This window comes from Notolabrus celidotus, unplaced genomic scaffold (assembly GCF_009762535.1).
Source record: "Notolabrus celidotus isolate fNotCel1 unplaced genomic scaffold, fNotCel1.pri scaffold_89A_arrow_ctg1, whole genome shotgun sequence".
NCBI classification, from domain to species: Eukaryota; Metazoa; Chordata; class Actinopteri; order Labriformes; family Labridae; genus Notolabrus; species Notolabrus celidotus.
The window spans coordinates 83921-105826 of NW_023260447.1; the positions used below are offsets into that span (position 1 = coordinate 83921).

A 21906-nucleotide genomic window follows, 5' to 3' on the forward strand; every position below is an offset into this window, starting at 1 on the left:
TTTCCTTAATAATCAGATTTATTTAAAAAGTAATAAAAAGTTATGTTAATATCTCCTCCTCCTCCTCCTCTCTCTCTCTTCACCTTAAAGACTCTGTGCTTCGTAAGGCCGGGCAGTGGAGAGCTAACAGGCTAAGAAAGGCAAATCGTGATCCAGCTTCGCTAGCTGACTGGTTTAACGTTTGCTAGGCTAACTGCTAGCTAGTTTTCAGTAGCAAAGTGACAGCTGAACACAAACAGCCGTCTATAGAAACCGACCACCTATCGGCGGCCGGCTAACAGTTACACAGCTAATAGGCACAGAGCTAGCATGGTGACACTGGCTAGCTAAACACTGTTGAACAACTGCTAGCTAAGAGAGTTAGCCAGCTAATGGGCGGAGGGTGTGCTGGACGAGATGGGGACTCAAACTGACGGATGGGTTCATACATACGTTGAGTATAGTGTTATAAGACGAAGCTAACTGTTGGATAATTGTTAGCATCAGACAACCAGAAACGGGCAATTAAAGCTAACAAGGTAACACAGGTTAGCTTGAAAGCTAGCCAGCTAACGTGCCGCAGGTCAGGCGTGTTGTGTCGTCACGTAAAGAGGCGGGATCATGCTCTGTTTATGTTGGAGGTCAGCGAGGACACGTGTTCAAACTGTGAGGTAAACGTGTGTTTGAGTAAATCCCGTGGCGAGGCCGCCGGCTGCTCTGAAGTCTCGCGAGAGCGGCAGGAGATTCCCTCAACTTGTGATGTCACGAGTTGGTGAATCTCCTTAAAAGGGCGTGATAAACTCAACACGCAGAAACTGCTCCACTCTTTGCTGCTGAGGGATCTGTAGCTTCGTATCACGGCAACAGTGGAGGGGGATTCCAGAGTGCTGGGTTCTGGAATGCTGCAGGGGGGAGGGGCCTTAAAGAGACAGTAGCACCAATCTGAGATAAGAAGCCTGATAAGAGCCTGAAGACGAGCATGATACCGCCTCTTTAAGTCGGAGTGATGACGCCCTGATCTTAAATCTGAGACGTGAACGCGTGACCTCGTGGATATGACAGAAACACGATGACTGAAGGTTTGACTTTAGAGAATATCTGACGTGTTGATCAGTGAACACGAGCTCACGGTCAGAAGGATTTAAGGTCATTAAAGAAGATTTGGTGTCTAATTGATGAGCTCTGTTTCTAGAAGCATGAAAGTCTTGTTCCCTCCGTCAGCACCGTGTTTGTATGTTTGTGTGTTCAGAGTGTTTGATTGTTTAACTCTCACCGCTCACACAGAAACTGTTTCCTGTTAAAGACTGAGGACCCTGAACGCACCCCGGTCCATCAGTAATCCCAGCCCAGCCTCCGGGCCGCGCCGCACTCTGTAACCTCTCTACGTCTCCACGCCGGAGTTTGTCCTGAAGCTCTCCAACAACAACAACGCTGAGAAAACCAGCGTGAAAAAAACAAACGCTCTACAAACCGGATCAGACCAGTTTAATTCAGTTCCAGCTGACGGCTGATGGATGCCCGTGATCTAAGCGTGTGTTTCCCGCCGCGGCGGGCGGGACGCATTCACTCTCAGCTGACCAGCTTGGGCAGAACCGTCCGAGGTTGGATATTCCCGTTGGCGTCGGTGATCGCCGCCAAGTTAGTCCTGGTTTTGGAGGAGGTGGAGGTGGTGGTTGAGGAGGTGGTGGCGAGCTTGGAGATGGAGGTGATGGCGCCGTCAGTGGTGGTTCCCCGTTTGGCGGAAGAGGAGGAGGAGGAGGTCTTCTCCCCCGTGGTTGTTCCCGTTGGCGGTTTGGGAAGTCGCCTCCTCAGCCACGAGTGGCGGAGCGCCTGGCTGGGCGTCATCCTGAGCGCCGGGTCCCACTCCAGACACTGTTTGAGGAAGTCCAGGAACAGCGGGTCGTCGCAGCCCTTCAGCGCCGCACTCCAGTCCTTGCTGCCCGGCGGGCCGCGTACTTTCCCTCTTCGCGAGCGGCCGCCGTTCAGCACGCTGGTGCCGTCAGGCAGCGTGGTGACAGTGCAGTACCTGGGGTATCCTTTAGACGACACAAAGTTCTTGGCTCTCTTGGAGCCGTCCAGCAGCTTCTGACTGGGCATGCCCAGAAGCTCGATGATGCAGGCCAGCTGGTCGGCTTCATCCTCGCCCGGCAGCAGAGGGTAACCGGTCAGCAGCTCGGCCAGGATGCAGCCCAGAGACCACATGTCGATGGGCATCCCGTACCTGGAGCCTGGAGGAGGAGAGACAAGGTAAAGACCTGGACCCAACCAGAGAGGGACTGATGGACTGACTGCTCTCAGGTTTCTTTACAGAACTTAAAGGGAACGTTCGTGTTCTTTAAAGGTGACATACTCTGCTCTTCTTCATCAACATATATTGGTCTAAGAGGTCCCCAAAACATGTCTTTAAAGTTTATTGCTCATTAAAACACTTTGAAATCAGATTCTGGTCTGCCTGTAAACCCCTCTTTTTCAGCCCTGCTCAGAACAGGCTGTTTTCTGTGTCTGTGCCTTTAATGGGGAATGAGCTCTCTGACCACGCCCCCTCAGGAAGTGGGATCTAATTGATCTAATGTTTACATGTTGGCTGAATATACACGGCTGCTCACAGACCCGCGTTACTTCAACCCTCTGAATCTGATCCAGAATCTGATCCAGAGCGCCGAGCTCTGACTTCCTGTTACAGACCGGATGGCGTTGTGACGTATGAAAAACACTGAAAACTGAAACGGCTGGTTTCAGCACACATTTACAGAAAGGTGGAGAAATCAGAACAGGGGCAGAATGGATTCTTTGACTTTTCAGGGGGTTGTAGACAGGGACACAGATTTCAGGGAGAGGACCATTAAAGAGTCCATTCTGCAGGATATGTCACCTTTAACATGACCTAAAGGGAACGTTGGTGATCTTTAAATTAGATTTTCTGCAAAGATCTGAAACCAGCGTCTAAAACAAACTGCAGGTGGAATCAGAGCATCGTGTTGATGTGGAGTGAAGGTTCATTAACATGTCAGTGTTAGTTCTCACCAAGGACGACCTCTGGCGCTCTGTAGAACCTGGACTGGATGTAGGTGTAAACTCTCTGATGCTCGTAACAGCTGGAGCCGAAGTCTATGACCTGCAGAGAGACGACAGAGAGACGCATTAAAGACTGAACATGGAGCTCCAGCGGTGCAGACCGACTCTGACCACTCGTACCTTGATGCCGCTGCGTCCCTGCTGCTTCAGTAAGATGTTCTCGGGCTTCAGGTCGCAGTGGATGATGCGGTTCTTGTGCAGCGAGTCGAGACACTGCAGGATGGAGTGGGCGAACTTCCTGACCAGCGGGAGGCTGAAACCCTGGAACTTGTTCTTCTTGATGAGCTCGTACAGGTTCATGCTGAGCAGCTCGAAGGTCATGCAGATGTGGTTCCTGAAGGTGAAGTTCTCCAGCATGTGGATCACGTTCATGCTCGAGTCCTTGTCCTGCTTCCTCAGGTGCTCCAGGATGCGGATCTCCTCCGCAGCCTGCCGGTGGAAACGCTTCTCGTTGCGGACCATCTTCAGGGCCACGTGGGTCTGAGACTTATGGTCGAACGCCTTCACCACCTGCAGGAGGGGAGGAGGAGAGGAGGAGGTGGATAGGAGGAGGAGGAGGAGGAGGAGGAGAGGAGAGGAGGAGGAGTCAGATTACACTCTGCTTTAAAACCATCACTGACTCATCAGCTGAGGAGGAGGAGTCAAGACACACAAGGAGGACTCAGATATCATCTGGGAGAACATCTTCAGCCGTGTTCGTCTGAAAGCTCTAACTCTAGTTTGATGCTTCGCTGAGCAGACGAGCCGATAAGACGTCGTCTGATTCACTGAGCATGTGCAGAGAGTTAACTCCTCCCACTGCTCTGAACAAACAGCGTCTCTGTGCGTCTGTTTGCAAACATTTAAATGATCCATCACGCCTTCAGCAGGAGAAAAACAAACTCTCCGTCTGCAGGGAGCTTCAAACAACACGTGCATCACTGACACTGAGCTACCAGCCGCGCGGCTACGTCTGGAGCTGGAGGTGACGCTGTGTTTATGAGCGATCTGACGCTCAGATGTTTCAGAGATCAACACGACGTGTCCTCTGTGATCCCTGAAGATCATGAACCTGTACATAAAGTCTGTTAATGTTATTTTAACATCACTACACTCAGAGAGATCGCCTGTAAGAAATATTGTGATGGAAAGATGAGCAAAAACTAAATTGGTTGTTTCATTTTGACGTTTTTAAACTCACTCATTTTGGATCCAAAGCTGGAAAAGAAGTCAAGATAGTTTCTTTATGAAGGGTTCATTTCTATTTGTATTATTTTCAGTTTCCTGATGAGGCATGGTGGTGCTGTGCGCTCTGACCCTGGACTGTATGAGCTGCTGTCTTGTAAGCCCATGCAGGCTGGGCTCATGATTGTATGCATGACACAATAATAAAATACAAACTTCAAACTCTTCTAACAATCAGGAGTTAACTCAGTCTGGGTTTCTGAGGCTCCCCTGCACACACGAGTCATTTATTCTTTAATCTGGACGAGAGGTTTTCTGCGAGCTCGCTGCAGGACATATGCTGAATATAAGATTTAAATGTGCGTCACATCCGTCATGCATGGACTCCTCTAAAGGTAAAGACTGCCTCTCTTCAGTCAGCTCATCGTGTCTGTGGATGGAGTTTAACCCCTGCAGGGTGAGAGGGTGAGAGCATGCAGTGCAGAGAGGGAGCTAAACTGGAGCGAGCTGCAGGACTCTGAGAGATCTGCTTCATGGGTTAGACCTGGACACGGAGCAGATCCAGGTCTTTATGGAGGTCTTTGTGATGTTAGCGACTGTAATACATTTTTTAATGACTTCTCCCCTGAGTTTAAAAAAAGCAGAGGAAGGTTTCTTTGGTAAAACTGAAGATAAGTTTCATTTAAATTACTTTGAATTATTGTTTTGATTTTTAAAAAGAAGCTGAAGACAAAAATTCACTCAAGACATTTAAAACAGAGACGATGATGATGATGATGATGAAGATGATGATGAGGGTCTTCAACTCTGAGATCACATTTGCTGCCCGTACATTTTAGAATTGATTTTAAGATTGTATTGGTTTATTTTAAAGCTCTGCACGGTCTCTGCCCCGGGTTTATCTCTGACCTTTTAACACCGTACACTCCAGTGTGCAATCTGTGATCCTCGGGCAAAGAGCTGCTGTCAGTCCCAAAAACTGGTCTTGAAACAAGACAAGCCCCACGGGGCCCGGACTGCAGACACCTTGTCCCCCCTTGGAACGAACTGCTGGAGGAGATTAGGTTGGCGGACTCTGTGCTGTCTTTTAAATCATCACTCAAAATGAACTTTTATGGAAGAGCATTTCCTGATTTTATTTAATCAAGGTGTCTCCCACAGGGTCCTGATTTTATTTTATTTTACTTTGTTTTTATGATTTCATGTTCTTCTAATAGTGATGACACTTTCACTTTCTGTATGGCTGTGTGTGTGTGTGTGTGTGTGTGTGTGTGTGTGTGTGTAAATATTGCAGACCTTGCTCCACTGAAGCAGGTTTTCTGACTCATGTGGATTAAAGAGTTTCAGTAAGTTTATGTTAAAGCTCTCAGAGGAAATGATCCAGAGTTAGACTTGATGATGAAATGAGTTTATAACAGAGGGTTTGTTCTAAAGAGCCTGACTTGATTTATTACACATTAATTCTGGATTTGCTCTCACTGTTATTGCATATTGTTTAATCTTTAACACTGAAGGAATTTAAAGTGTGTCTGTTAAAGTGTGCAGAGCGTCTTCATGGAGTCTAATGAGCCATAAGGACTCTGAAGGACCCGTACCTGTCCGAAGCTGCCCTTGCCGATCACTTTGAGGACTTCGTAGCGGTACGAGATGTGGTCGTGTGGAACGTGGATGTATGATCCCTGATCGTCGTCGTAGCCGCTGTTATTGGCTCCTCCCATCACTCCTGACCTCTTCTTGGCGTTTGGACCGACAAAGAACACTGAGAGGAGGAAGAAGACGATGTTAACAAACTCAGTAAAGGTGCTGTTAGAGTTTATAAGAGGATCAGGATCAGGAACTGGATCAGGATCAGGAACTGGATCAGGATCAGGAACTGGATCAGGATCAGGAACTGGAACGGGCTCGTACCGTCTGGGTAGCTGAAGACCTCATGGTGCTCGAACGAGGACATCTTGGACATGAGCTGCTTCATGGCCTGCTCGGGGGACAGGGGGTTGGGCTTTGGCTTGCTGTCGGTGGACTTGTTGGAGGCGGCGCTGCCCTGCCGGCAGTGATGGGGGGTCTCGGAGGTGGAGGTCTGGCGGTCGGGGAGGGGCAGGCCCGGCCGGATGGAGCTGAGGGGAGCCAGGCCGTTGGGCTGGGAGGTGAGGACCGGACGCTTGTTGGTGTTCTCCTCGTACTGCGGGGCCACGTGGACCTGCGACTGGACGGCGTCCGACATGGCGGCTTTAGATCCTCCCTGAGGAGAAACAGAGGGAGACGGGAGGTCAGAGACTGGACAGGGACAGAGGTATAAAGACCTAACACAGTGAGAGGGTCTCTGCAGGGTCAGGTCTGTGCTCCTGTGGATGAGGTCTGACTCAGATCCTCAGATAGTCTCTAACCTCTGTTGTTAAAGTGAGGGATGATGTGGTGCAAAAAGAGGAGAGGAAGAACTGATGGCTGGTTTTGGTGACCCAGATCTCCCCTGAGAGAGGGAGCTTTATAAACCAGCAGGTCTGACAGGAAGGAGCCGTGCTGTGAGGTCTCACCCTGATATCACTCAGACTCTGTCCCCGGGAGCTGGCCGGGTAAAGTCCGTTATGAATCCAGGTCAACTGATTAGGACTTTGTGTTTCACATGCAGGTCAAAGTCCTCGTGTGCAGGGATCAGATTAACGGACTGTTAGTAAATCATGTTTCACTTCAATGGAGGAAAATCACACGTTTAACTTTACTTTACATCCTCTCCTCCTGATCCTCCGGCTGTGTAAGAAGCTTGATTCTGATTGGACTAAACTCCTTGATAACGGTTATTAACTTTCACTAACACCAGAGACAAACCGATCACACGTCCATGGAACGATCACTGACGAGGAATCACTGGGACTGTTTTAAAACTGTAAACATAAAATGATCTTTAATGTTAGGAGCCGGGTGATCAGAGGGATCATGTATGATGAACAGGTAGGTCCTGTGTCCTCTCTGTAAATAAACTGAATATATTTAAACAAACTAAAGAATAATTTCTCTCATTCATCAAGAACAACTGAATAAAATATAAATAATAAAGAAACAGCTGCTCTCTCTCTCTCTCTCTCTCTCTCTCTCTCTCTCTCTCTCTCTCTCACTTTGTGTCTTTGTCTCTCGCTCAGTGACTCACTCCCTGTTGCCACAGTGACAAGCAGCAACACCTGGGTCCTTTCAGATAACAGGTGTACACACACACACACACACACACACACACACACACACACACACACACACACACACACACACACACACACACACACACACACACACACACACACACACACACACACACACACACACACATTGTTATGTTGTGTAAAGCGGCCGCTCTTTGAACCGAGCAGCTGTGTGTGAGTATGAGTGTGTAAGTGTGTGTGTTTCATAATCTGGCCAATGAGGGGATGCAAAAAGGAAGTGATGAAACAAAAACAAAAACAATAACACACACACAGACACACACACACACTGCACTGTGAGTGTCACCAGGTGTTCTCAGGTGAGGGAGGAGTCAGCAAAACCAAACACTGTGTTCTCATGTTTCACTCTAACTCCTGAACACACGCACGCACGCACGCACGCACGCACGCACGCACGCACGCACGCACGCACGCACGCACGCACGCACGCACGCACGCACGCACGCACGCACGCACGCACGCACTGAGCTCACATCAGGGACATGAGGTGTAATAATCGGCGGCCTAAGTCGTCAGAATCATTAAAATGATCCTCAGACGTTCAGATGCTCGACATATTTCAGGAGGATTCATGGTCGGATCATAACAGGAGGATTTCATTCTCATTCATTGTCACAATAATAAAGTTTTAACCATGAAAACAACTTAAAGCTGCTTTAATTCACTGCTGTGATTTCACCCAGAGAAGAAGAAGAAGAAGAGCTGCTGTAAACGAGCTGCAGAGGGAGTAAAGATGGCGTCACCGGTGTGGATGTTTTTCTTTGTTTTCAGAGGAGAACACGGATTCTATGTGGAAAACAAACTGCCTGACTTCAGAGCGGAGGAGGAGGAAAGTCCTCAAGTTCTAACACAAGGAGGATTGAAATCCACGGGTGGAGTCGTATCAAAGGAATATGAAGCAGCAGGAGGCGCAGCTAGCATGAGCAACAGAGACAGAGCGAGCACTGAGGAGCTGAAGAGGAGGATTCATGACTCTATCAGAGGAAGACGAGTCCAGCATGATGTCTGGACCAGTATCCAGTGGCGGTTCTGGGGAGGGGCCAACAGGGGCCAGTGCCCCTGTAAAACTGAACCTGGACGCCCCTGTGGCCCCCCTCCACACCACAATAATATTATACAATGAAAAAAGCTTCAGTATCGCACCGATGTTACAGGAGGAACACATGCGTGTGGCACTTGGTTCCAGTCCCTTAGAGTGCTAAGAGACTCATGTTGAGTGTAAACAGCCAAACAGCTGCTGTCAGTCTGCATGTTGATCTAGTACACAGGAGTATATATGTCCTATAGTATAGTATATAGGGATGCACTGATGTGTAGTACACAGTAGTATATATGTCTAGTATATAGGGATGCACTGATGTGTAGTACACAGTAGCATATATGTCTAGTATAAAGGGATGCACTGATGTTTTGCCAGTTTGTTCTCAGCCGGTCCTCGCCCTTCTCAGTCTCTTCTGTCAGGGTTGAATGTGTCCCTCTGACAACACCCTTGGCTCCAGCCTGGCCCTCCCAGTAAAATTAGTCTAGAACTGCCACTGCCAGTTTCCTGAGTCTCCTCTGCAAACTCTACCTGCCCTGTGGGATGTGGTCTCTACACACACTCACAGTCTGATCCACAACAACGTCAGGGACACGGGTCTGAGCCCGGACAGACAGACTCTGTTGGTGTGACGGTGCAGCGGCTGCAGGTTATTATCGGGGATCAGGATCGGATCAGATACTTCCTCATCGTGCTCTACTTATGAGTTTAAGGAAGGACGAGCAGGAGCAGGAACAACTGCTCAATAACAATAGAGTCAAGATGATTTATGACTCATCCATCCGCTTTATGGGAGCATGAAAACTACACCACAGTTTTTAAGAGCTCAGCACTCAGCACCTTATTATAACCTGCTTTAAAATACTGATCATTCAAAGTTCTTCTTTAGTGAATGTTTGTAAATCTCCTCCAGCCTATCAGCAGAGTCCTCTCTCACAGGGATGTGGAGTGAAGCAGCGTCTCCTGAAAGACCATATCAGAGCGTCTGAAGCCTCCACAGTGACACGCTGCAGAGATCAATGCTAACAGGAAAGAGCTTCACTCTGAAGCTAATGGGCTAAATAAATGCTGCATCAGTCTACTTATACCATTAGCCCTTTGAGTGTGTGTGTGTGTGTGTGTGTGTGTGTGTGTGTGTGTGTGTGTGTGTGTGTGTGTGTGTGTGTCCTTCACACCAGCCTATAAACCAATCAGCTGTTTAAAGCATGGAGGGTTATTATTAGCTGAGAGGCTCCAGCTGACTGTTATAGAGGAGAGCTGCTTCAGAGAGACCACGGCAGCTCACACTCTGAAGGACTCTGGAGGTTTGGACCCGGACCTGGACCTTAGAGCTCATAGAGAGAGTGTGTCATGACTTAATCTCTGCAGTGTGTCCGATAAGAGATCTCTGTGTGTGAGCGTACCGTGAGAGGGTTTTGGTTGTTGTTCTGAAGCCGCGGCAGGGCGACGGGGGAGGTCGTTTGAGAGCCACTGTGACCGGGGGAGTAGACCGGATTGCCTCCTTTGCCTGAAACACACAGATAACACACATGAGACATAACTCTGTAGTGGAAGTCACTGCATTAAACACAGACATGACTCTGTAGTGGAAGTCACTGCATTAAACACAGTCAGGTTAAAACTGAACAATGCAAAGAGGAAACCATATATAAACCTGATCCAGAACCACAGAGACTTCTCTGGACCTGAGCCGGTCTAAGATGGACTGAGGGGAAAACTGTCCTGTGGTCTGATGAAATCCTGGACTCTGTGTCCTCCGCTCTAAAGAGGAGAGCAACCACCCGGCTTGTTATCAGTTCACAGGTCAAAGCCAGCGTCCCTGATGGTATGTGGATCATCAGAGTCCATGGCATGGGTAGCTCACACATCTGTGAAGGCTCCATTAATGCTGAACAACATCTACAGGTTTAGGAGGAACACATGCTGCCATCCAGACCATGAGGTCTTCAGGAAGACCTTACAGATTTCAGCAAGACCACGCCAAACCACATTCTGCACAGACTACAACAGCATGGCTCTGTAGTAGGAGAGTCCAGGTCCTGAACCGGCCTTCCTGCAGTCCTGACTCGTCCCCCATTGACAACATAAGAACACCACAAAGGAGACCCTGAACTGTTGAGCAGCTGAAATCCTCTATCAGGCAAGACTGGGACCATGTGTCACTTTAAAGTCCAGATCCTTAAAACTACCTTCAAACCGCTCCAGGTGAGTCTGGATCTCAGTTGCTGCAGAAAAAAGAGGACGTGGTTTCGTTAGAATCCGTTAGCATCAGAGCTATTTGCTGACTCTGTCTTTAAAGTCCTCACAGGGGGGGCGGTCTGTGATGCTTAACTGGAAGTACAAGTTGTATCGCTGCCTCTCTTTACATACCACAGATCACATGACTGAGACCACCAAAAACAGCTGGTTACGTAACACACTCACACTCACACACACACACACACACACACACACACACACACACACACACACACACACACACACACACACACTCGTCTATCTGTTAAAATGTCTGAATATCCCTGCAGGTTATTTGAGTGGAGAAGACGTCAGTGTGTATACAGAGAGAAAACTAATCAGTGTTAGATTAGACGTGTCTGGAGTCGACTCACAGATACACACACACACACACACTAACACACACACACACACACACACACACACACACACACACACACACACACACACACACACACACACACTTATAGACAGTGACAAATACAGACGGGTCTTTATTGCTCTGGATATAGAACAGCGTTGTAAGCAAACTGACCGTCAGAGGAGAATAAATCTTTCCTTAAATACACGATCACAGATCATCATGAACCCTGACCCCCTCCAGACTGAAGTCCTGGGCTGCCAGTCTAAGGTTAGACATGTTAGACTCACTTCATGAGTTCCAAAGGGAGTCCATCTTGATACCAGGTATGGGTCTGATGCTGATCAAACAGGTCAGGTATAAGTGACAAAGGGCCGCTCTGTTGTATTCAGCTCTATGTAGATCCTGTGATCTGGTCTCTCTCTGAGACCTGCAGGCTGCAGACTCCTGATCTCACACAGCAGAGACTCCATCAAACTTCAGGGTGTGTTTTACTGACGTGAGAGCATCTTACTTAAAGCGCTCACTGAGTGTATAACTGGACTGACACAGTCTTGGACCGGTCTGACCCGGGTCACAGAGATCTGGTCCAGTCTGGAGTCTGTGGATCCAGCAGGTTGACCCAGTTAAAGAAGGATGAAGGTTTTAATACAGACTGATAATCTCTCTCTCTCTCTCTCTCTCTCTCTCTCCCTCTCTCTCTCTCTCTCTCTCTCTCTCTCTCTCTCTCTCTCTCTCCCTCTCTCCCTCTCTCCCTCTCTCCCTCTCTCTCTCTCTCTCTCTCTCTCTCTCTCTCTCTTTCTCTCTCTTTCTCTCCTTTAACAGCTACATGACAGCAGACCCAGCCCAGAGGGGTCAAAGGTCAGAGGTCACAGCAGACCTCTGTCACTAATGTGGTACAGTGGTGTTGTTTCTGTGACCGGTTCAATCTGGACTCAAACGTGAGGTGAAGGATGAGTTTTCAGGATCTCAGAGAAAATGTTTCAAAGTATTTAATGTCTCAACATGTCACGTCTGATTATTTCATCCTCATATTTACACTCAGATTTGTTCTTCAAAATTATGCAATTTGTTTTAAAACCATTTTCAGATGTTTAAAGAACATCTCTCCATCTTCCTCTGAAATGTGAAAGTCTTCCTGATGAATTCTTCAGTTATCCATTCACACAAACTCTCTGACTGACAGCTCAGAGATCCAGACTGGAGATGAGAGATGGAATCTGAAAACCACTTCATTCAGTTCCTCTCTGAGAAACACGCTGCAGGGGAGAAGCTAACAATGCTAACGGCTAACAGCTGTTTGAATATTAAGCTCTAAAAATCAATAAATTGATTCAGTGATCAATCATCACCTCCGTCTGATCCATCGTGACGACCACTGATCGACACTCAGAGCCGCCAGAGCTGTGACGAACATCTGGAGGTTCAGTGAGTAAGAGAAGGATTCAATGAATGAAAGGATTGACCCTCACAGGCCACCGTCCAGCTCTCTGCAGGTTCAAACAGACAGATGGTCTCTAATCTGAGCGCTCGCTGTAATCCTGCTAATGAACACCACTCACACACACACACACACACACACACACACAGCGCTACATTAGCATTAACACAGACAGTCAGAAAGGTCTGATAGACGGTCTCTGTCGAGGACTCTGATGAGGACCCAGAGACCGGGATGCTGACTCAGCAGACGGTCTCAGCAGACGGTCTCTGCAGAGTAAGGTGAGTCCTGTAATCCTGCTAATGAGCCACACAACCAATCAATAGGAGTGTTATCAATAGACTTTAATCCTGATTATAAGATCCAGATCTGCTGTCCCCCTGAGGAGCGTGTGTCCACTGATCTCACTGATGAACCGGCTCATCCTTCAGAGCATTGATCTGCAGCTTGCTCCCTCTCTCTCTCTGACTTCCTGTTTCCTTCTCCTTTAATTTAATATATTTAGAGTCTGATCATCTGATCAACACGACATTTAAAGACGAGTTCTGACGAGCGTCTTAAACTATCAAACACTTCACCTGGAGTTAACTCAATGAATCAACACAGCAACACACCCTCATGTTCCTCTTGACAACACAAGCATTCATGCACACGTTATTAAGTGTATTCTAAATATGAGTTTGAAGAGAGATGAATAACCTGAGAGAGTCTGATGAACCAGCCTGCAGCTCTGCAGCGTGTGCCTCTGCCTGAACAGGACATGTGATAATGTTACACAGATCCATACTGCAGAGAGAGCCCATGCAGTAAAACCTCGGCCCAACAGATGCATGCTAGCAGAGTGGAAAAGCAGCGTGCTGAATGTGAACCCGACACCAAGCTGGAGATGCCAGAGCGGCGGCGAGCACGCCCGGCATGCTGCTCGACAGGACGAGTGGGAAAACCTGCGGCAACGTGACCGCCGCGTTGGGCGCTGTGACGCTCAGCGGGGTCACAAACCGACCGAGGCGCAGGGTTAAAAAAGAAAGACTAAAAACACTCGAGAGGGGTTCCTCTACACCCTCCTCACACTGCTGAGGTCTTCATTTCTGTCCCTCATGGGCCTCTGGAGGAGAACTGACAGATTTAAGGTCCTGGCTCTGGCTCTAACCCGGGCTCTCATGTTGAAGATCTCTCAGGTTCAAACACTTTGGGTTGTTTCTGTCGGTCAGCCTGAGGACGGGAATCAGGCTGACGGCTGGGGAATACATGCTGATAAATAAAGTGTGTTTATTAAACATGTCTCCACACCGTTACTCTTAATGTAAGAGTCATACTCATGTATGGATGTGTTCTGACCCCAAAGGGCCTCTGGTTTCTGACCGCTGTGGCGTCAGGCGGTGTGGATCTGAATCTGATGGACACTGTGTTCCCTTCACATGGTGCTGCAATAAACGGATTGTATTGTGCTGCAAAGACACGCCTGCAGAGATGTTATTGAAACAACATACAGCAATTGGGATCGTATTGACCTACATATGACGGCACATGTCAGCCAGGTCACTCCTGGGAGGAAAACACACATGGGCAGCTTTAGAACTGGACTAAGCTTTTACACTTGAGTCTGATAGAATCACCGGGACGTCCCTGCAGAGAGAGACACCGTCTTATTTAATGTAAGATGCTTTTTAAATGTAGAAACAGGGGGTACATGTCTCTCTTCTTCACTTCATCATTTCACCTCATAGAACTGAAAGGCTGCAGCTTGAACGCCGCCTCAATACCTTCAGTTTATTTAAGTTTTTTCAACAAAACTTCAGAGTTTATCTGAAACACCAAAGCCAACAGAAACATGAACTCACTCCACCGTTACAGGAGAGATAAGTCACACTGGTTTCAAATCCAACAACAGAAACATAAACACTGAACAGCTGATGTTGACATGAACTGTCTTCAGTGTTTCCTCCTCAGACTTTAATCCACATGGAATCAAAGTCTCCTGAATCGTGATGTTCAAACGTTCAGATCCAGCTCACAATCTCACCCTCGCTCACGACACGTCTCATGCTTCAGGTTTTAAAAAACATCTTCTGAATTCTTTGCATTTAATAAATGTCCTACACCCTGCTCCCTACACCCCGCTCCCTACACCCTGCTCCCTACACCCTGCTCCCTACACCCTGCTCCCTACACCCTGCTCCCTACACCCTGCTCCCTACACCCTGCTCCCTACACCCCGCTCCCTACACCCTGCTCCCTACACCCTGCTCCCTACACCCCGCTCCCTACACCCCGCTCCCTACACCCTGCTCCCTACACCCTGCTCCCTACACCCTGCTCCCTACACCCCGCTCCCTACACCCTGCTCCCTACACCTTGCTCCCTACACCCTGCTCCCCGCTCCCTACACCCTGCTCCCTACACCCTGCTCCCTACACCCTGCTCCCTACACCCTGCTCCCCTGCTCCCTACACCCCACTCCCTACACCCTGCTCCCTGCTCCCTACACCCTGCTCCCTACACCCTGCTCCCTGCTCCCTACACCCTGCTCCCTGCTCCCTACACCCGGCTCCCTACACCCTGCTCCCTACACCCTGCTCCCTACACCCGGCTCCCTGCTCCCTGCTCCCTACACCCGGCTCCCTGCTCCCCGCCTGAACCCCTAAACCTGCTAAGGACGTTCTGCAGCGTCTGCAGTCTCCAGGACAGGCGGTTTGACAGCTGCGCCCACAGATGCAGCCGGACGCCAAATGAAGAGGTGTGAAAGTAAGCGGCCTGAAAACTTTGAGAACATGATGGAGGAGTTTTAAACAGAGCTCTGGTTTCCCCTTCAAACTGAGGAACACAGAGAAATGTGAAGCGTCTACGAACCCTGTCGTTTTTAGCCTGCTGAGCTCTTAAAAATAACTCCTGCTGGATGTATTCTTGGACATTCTTCCCACTGCTCAGGCTAAATTCAGGAGCTCCTCACAGCTGGACTAAAGTCAAAAATTGCAAGACTGTGTTGGAGCGCTTGGAGCGAGAGCTGAACTACAAACCCACTCAGGAACCTCTCCACTGGCTCGGTTTGCTGGCTCAGTGTGCCGTGTCCTGAAGTCCTAGTTTCTCAGAGGTTCACTGCTTGTTGTTGTTCTTTATGCATTATCAATGGACGTCCATGTTTTATAGAGGCGCCATGAAACTGGGACACGTAAACTGGAACAGAAATGAGATGCAGCCTGAAGCAGTCCACAGAGGAACACACGGACAGACTCTAATGAACTGATTAGAGAGCCTCTGAATGAACGCTGAGGAGGGATTACAGGCCGGGATTACAGACGCACGGTTGTAGGTTGAAAGAACAAACTGGAGCTAAATAAAACACCAGGTCAAGATCTGACGTGTTTCTGTGCTTCATATTAATACGATCAGACGAACAGACGTTCCTCTGAGAGAAGAGAACGTCATCACAACACTGGAACTGAACTGATGAAGCCTTAACACACAGAACAACACAGAACACAGACTGACCGTCCAATCAGATAACAGCTAGCTTACAGAGCTAACACTGCAAAAACTCAGAATCTTACCAAGTGAAATTGTCTCATGTTTAGTCTAAATGTTTTCTACCTCTTGATTTAAGATAAATTAACTTAACAAGGAACATTTGAGCGAGGTAGAGGGACCTGTTTTAAGACATCTTAAATATCTCTAGTTTTAATTTAGAAGAAACAAAGTTTATTTAACATTTCAGACCTTTTTCAAGCTGAGATCTTATTTGTAGAGGACGGATAATCTGGATTTAAGACAAACACTTTACTTGATTTAAGTAAATGACTTTCATTAATCTATCAGAAAACAGATCCACTGATAAAAGAAAGAAAGAAGGAAAGAGAAGTTGTTGTTTTTAAGGGTGGGTTTCAGTTTTCAGACACTGTTTCTTTAAATCAGATATAAATCTTCCTCCTCAAACTCCATGCACACAATGAAACAGCTCCTTTAGAGCAGAGCTTCTCCTAAAGAACAACATGACTGAATATTAGTATATCCAGCTCACTATGAGAAGACATTAGATCTCAACATGAGACAATTCAACTTTGTCATCTTATTTCAAGAACAAGATGGTCTTAAACCTAGAGAAGTGCTGCTATAATACAACTCAGATTAAGGGGAATATATCTCACATGAAGAACATGAAATGTTTTAGAGAAGAAATATTTCTTTAAGTGAATAAATATTAATTGTTATCATTCCTGTTTTATTCTGAGACACTAGCTTTAAAATACTGGGACAATATTAATTAAAATAAGTTTTCCTGATAATTTTAAGATCACAGTTTTCTAAATATTACATCTTATTTTAAGAAACCTTACCAAGAAAATTTTCACTTCTTCTATTGGCAGATTTTTATGCTTATTTCAAGGTAAAAGGACCTGAAATAAGTGTTTCTGCATGTACCTCTAATCCCTTTAAACAATAATATTCAAACATAAACATTACATAACATGCTAGTAACATGTTTACATTATTGTGAGTGTTTGTCTCCATGTACACACTGCTCAGCAAACACTTGACGATTAAACACACATCAGGATTCTTTGTTTACGCCTCCAAACTACAGCAGGCTAACAACAAGCAGGCTAACAACAAGCAGGCTAACAACAAGCTCTTACTCACATCGCTAGCCGCTATCATTGCATCATAAAGTAACTAACGACTTCCCCATTAGAACAGCTCACAGTTAGCATTAGCATTAGCATGTTTGTGAGGCCACTTCAAATAAACAGGAAGCTTGATTTGAACTTTTTCAGACAGACAACAAAAATATATTTCACTGTTGAGGAAAAACCCAGAGTGACCTCTGACTGAACCAGGACTCTGTCTGCAGACCAAGAGGCCAGGATTACCCAGCAACCAGGAAAACACACACACTGAACACACACACACACACACACACACACACACACACACACACACACACACACACACACACACACACACACTGAACACCACTTAACACCATAACCAACACTAGCGATGAGAATTCAGGACGTTTTTTGGGACCCAGCTCTTTTGGCTCTCCCCAAAAAACAAGGAGTCGTCTCTTTCTGCTCCGATATGTCCGTTTACAACAATTTAACATTATGTTTAATATTAACCCTTTAATGTCCATGAAACTAAATGTTACAGTTACTTATTTTGATGCTGTAGCAAAGCTTAAATATACCTTACAGATGAAAATACCTCATTAAATCACCTCTATAATTATTTGATAATAGCCTAAATGTGATTTTGCATTTGAGCATGGCAATGTCAATTATTTTCAGCCTGTTTTTACTTTCTAAAGCACATACTGGTTTCTAAATTGGTTTGTGTTTCCTGCAGTTTAATTAGAGTCGATATTCTCTTATGGTGACATTAAGATTGACCTATTTTACAACCCATGCAGTTTGCCTATCTGCTTACAGGTTTTTATAATGCTGTGGATCATCATCTCTTCCTCAGATCCAGAATGTTTTTAACTAATGTTCTTATTTGGGTTATTGGTTAAATCATATATTTACACCGACATGACAATGCTAATGCAGTTTATAATGTTTACTTTTATAAACTACAATAATTCAGTTCCTTTCATTCTAATGTTATAAACACTATAATGTATAATTTCTGTTAAAGGAGCCGTTTAAAGGAGCCGTTCAAATGAGTCGGTCTAAAGAGTCGGTTCGTCCGTGAGCAGCTCTTCCCTTCCTGCTAACACAGAATGGTAAAAACACGGAGCCCCAGCTCTGAGTCAGTGAAGACATCCCTCCTGTCTCCATGAAGGCTTCATGAAGGAGGTTTATCTGGAGCTGCAGTAAACAGGGATCCCTTCTTCTTCCTCCTCTGCTGCTGTCACTTCTCATCTGCTATAAATAAACCTGACAGACAGCAGGGACACTCAGACCTGGTCTCAGTCCTCCTTCTTTAAACCTCCACATTAACACCAGACCTTCTCTTCCTCTCTTCATCCCTCCATTAACACCAGATCTCCTCTTCCTCTCTTCATCCCTCCATTTTAACAGGATTATTAAATAAACAACCAGAAGAAAGGCTGCTTCTCTTCCTCCCTTCCTCCCCCTGTTTTCCTCCCTCCCTCTCTCCCTTTATTCTACATGGATCAGAAGCAGAGACTCAGCGGTGAGTCCCCGACACACTGTCCGGGTTAAAGCGACCCTGGGCCGGATACAGAGTCTGAGCTCACCCGTGGGGAGGACCGAGGATCCGGGCTTCTTGGTTAACATGGCGGCCGCTCCTCTCCTCTGGACACAGACGGAGAGGAGACCTCCTCTTCCTCCATCTGCAGCTCCTCCTCTTCCTCCTCAGCACTCCTCCCCCCTTCTTAATACCTAACCCCCCCTCCCTGCTCCTCTTCCTCTCTGTAAGCATTGTTTTTAACCTCTCCTTCCTCATTCACTACATCCTCTCCCTCTCTCTCTCTCTCTCTGATTATATCTCTTTATTTCCTCCTTCCTTAAATTAAACATAAATAAGAAATTAATCCTAATATTGAAGATTGTCTTAAAGTGTAATGTTCATTAAAAGAGGACAAATATTATCAATAAATGCCTTTTACAATTATAATTATAATTATAATATATTTACTTTAATATATCTGTTGTAGATTATATTTTTCAAGAATGTTTGTTATTTCACTCCATCATCCCATCCTGAACTCTCTCTTGACTGCTGCTGGCATTATAATGTATAATATACTGTATTATATAATTATCTTGCTATATTATATTTTGTTAAATTACATTACTATTCTAAGTACAACCCATGGTCATATTACATACAAATATTCTTCTATTTATTGCTTAATTTGTCATTACCAAGCATAATCATACCATGTCAACCTGTCACTACTGAAACATTTTTAATACTGCCTGTAATTACTGCTATTTAATTTAAATTCCATTTGTAACATTGTATATATCTAAATTGTATTCTAGCTTTATTTATCTATTTTATTTTACTTAGTTTTATTTTATTTTATTTATTTATTTATTTTATTTTATTTTATTTATTTATTTATTTTATTTTATTTTATTTTTTATTTTATTTTATTTTATTTTATTTTTTTATTTTTATTTTGTACTTATTTTTTTTTTGTACTTATTTTGTACTTATTGAAACTTCTTTCTTGACTGTACTTATGTCTGGGTTGCTGTAACAACTGAATTTCCCCCCCGGGGGATCAATAAAGTAATATCTTATCTTATCTTATTAAATTAAATAATTAAAAGGTTAAACATTAAAATTCACCAGCCTGCAGTTCCAAGTGATTATCTTCTGTTCTTTAATTCAGAAACACTGACCTCACTCAGTCCTCTCAGGACTCCAGGCACCTACAATTTATTCATTTTATTCATTTATTAAGGACCATAAATATTAATTAACACTTCTGTAAATATGCCAGAGTTAGCCAAAAGGCTAGTTTACATCTGTAGTCCCTTGTCAGACGTTAAAAAGGCTCCCTGAAAAGATCAAGATTAAATAAAGATAAAATAGAGTAAAATAAAATCAAAGTAAGAAGGTAGAGGAGAAACCAAAACACAAACAAACAAACAAACAAACAAACAAACAAAAGAAGAAAAGAAAAGCACAAATAGCACCACAATTACATTGCCTGTGTTTTTTTGTTTGTTTGTTTGTTATTATTATTATTATTGTTATTGTTAATACTGTATTTATTTTCTTTCTTCTTCTATATCCAATATTGTGTTATTTTTCAGAGGTAGTTTATCTTAATGTGAATTTCATTTTTCACATTGTTGCTGATAAAATTCCAACCTCTAAAATGTCTCTTTTCTGTGTATTTATCTGTTTGTTTTCTGTCTATGAAAAAAATTAAATTAAAAAAGTAAAGAAAAAAAAAAAGGTTAAACATGAATGTTTAAATCCTACCTCCATGCTCTCTCCCTTTATTATAAGGTATGCAATATTAGTTTTATTATGTTGTTTAGATTATTTATAATTGTTGTAATGCACATCATTAAAATAGTTTGAATTTTGTATTGTTTTTTTTTTAATACAGTAGTGTATTTTAATTGTTTCTTGTCTCACTCTGATATCCACCGTCTCTTACATGCAAAGTGTCTTTTTTGCATAATCAATAAAAAAATAATACATATTAAATAATTATATTGTATCTGGGTGCATACAAAATAAAACAATGATAAAAGAAACACAAAACTAATTTTAAAAATGCACACAAATGTAAATTAATGGAAGCCCCTGTTCCTGGTTTTGTCCACTTGGGGGTAGCAGAGCATATTGAAAACAGTATCAGACATATTCTCATGTACAGGGGTGGAAAAAAGTTTTTGGACACCCTTAAAATTTAACACAATCTGAAATATTGTCATGAAATAATTGTAGAAAAATATTCTTTTGTGTTTCAAGCATTAGACAGACACAAAGTCAACAAATAACAGAGAATCAATAAACTTGTCTGTGACTGGACTAAAAGAAATTCTCAATGCAATATTTCACAAATGCATGCAGTGTCCCAAAACCTTTTTCCACCACTGTATTTATTTAAAGAGGCGATTCTGTCAGCTAAAGGAAGCTGAAGTCTTCATCCAGCAGACACAAAGCATGCTCTCATATCCTCTGACCCTCTTTTTAAATGTTGTGTTACATATTAGATCTGACTTTGCTCTATGCATCTCACTTTTTAAAAAGCAGCAGAATGATTTCTCTGATTTTAACTAGATCAGACTTCAGGCTCTGTCAGTATGATCAGCATTAAGACAAAAGAACCTCCTGACTCGACGTCTATTTAACATTTCCCCCCGTGTTGAACTCAAACAGCTTTTAAACACAAACACATATTGAACTGTGATCAGATAAATATTAAATTACAGTCAGCAGAAGTGTCAGCACTCTTACTCACCACTTTCTCCAGAAGAAGTTGAAGCACGTGGAAAGGGGGATGAGATGTTCCAGGAAGAAGAGGAAGATAACCTTGAGGAAGATGAGGAAACAGTCCATCTCCACCTCCTCCACCGCCCTCCTAAACAGATCCTCATCACTGATATGCTGCATGGATGTTTATGTGGCTGCTAAGAGACCATCAACATGTTTACATCTGACAGCTTCTGCTGTTACTTCTAGAGTGATGTCAATAAAGTGTGTGTGTGTGTGTGTGTGTGTGTGTGTGTGTGTGTGTGCACACTCAGGTTTCAGAGCTTTTAGTTAAATGACAAAGAGAAGCAGGCTTATGTAACACACACATGCACTCACAGAAGTAACTGACTCTGCAGGACATCACCACACCCTCCTTTATTTATCTATCTATCTATCTATCTATCTATCTATCTATCTATCTATCTATCTATCTATCTATCTATCTATCTATCTATCTATCTATCTATCCATCCATCCATCCATCTATCCA

General features: G+C 44.8%; 1 protein-coding gene across 2 annotated transcripts; it reads right to left on the reverse strand.

Moving 5' to 3' along the window:
• Positions 1-1447: 1447 nt before the first annotated feature.
• On the reverse strand, positions 1448-21578 carry dyrk2 (dual-specificity tyrosine-(Y)-phosphorylation regulated kinase 2). Of its 2 annotated transcripts, none has more exons than XM_034679458.1 (7): positions 21403-21578; positions 9870-9973; positions 6127-6457; positions 5814-5977; positions 3175-3564; positions 3004-3094; positions 1448-2207 (listed from the first exon to the last, which is right to left on the reverse strand). In XM_034679458.1, exons 1-7 carry the CDS (start codon positions 21536-21538, stop codon positions 1549-1551), a joined length of 1875 nt encoding a protein of 624 aa, XP_034535349.1. In that variant the 5' UTR covers positions 21539-21578; the 3' UTR covers positions 1448-1548. The 2 variants fall into 2 exon arrangements, with proteins under 2 accessions (XP_034535349.1, XP_034535350.1); XM_034679459.1 differs by lacking the exon at positions 21403-21578 and adding an exon at positions 18706-18760.
• Between the last annotated feature and the right edge of the window lie 328 nt (positions 21579-21906).

What these genes read in the sequence shown, in the direction of transcription:
- dyrk2 (XM_034679458.1), bottom strand. Translation starts at nt 21,538, where the DNA reads ATGAGGATCTGTTTAGGAGGGCGGTGGAGGAGGTGGAGATGGACTGTT. An exon ending in ACAACCAAAACCCTCTCACG is followed by an intron (nt 6,458 to 9,869) that starts GTACGCTCACAC and finishes GTTTCTCCTCAG; the next exon opens with GGAGGATCTAAAGCCGCCAT. An exon ending in GGTCTTCAGCTACCCAGACG is followed by an intron (nt 5,978 to 6,126) that starts GTACGAGCCCGT and finishes TCCTCCTCTCAG; the next exon opens with TGTTCTTTGTCGGTCCAAAC.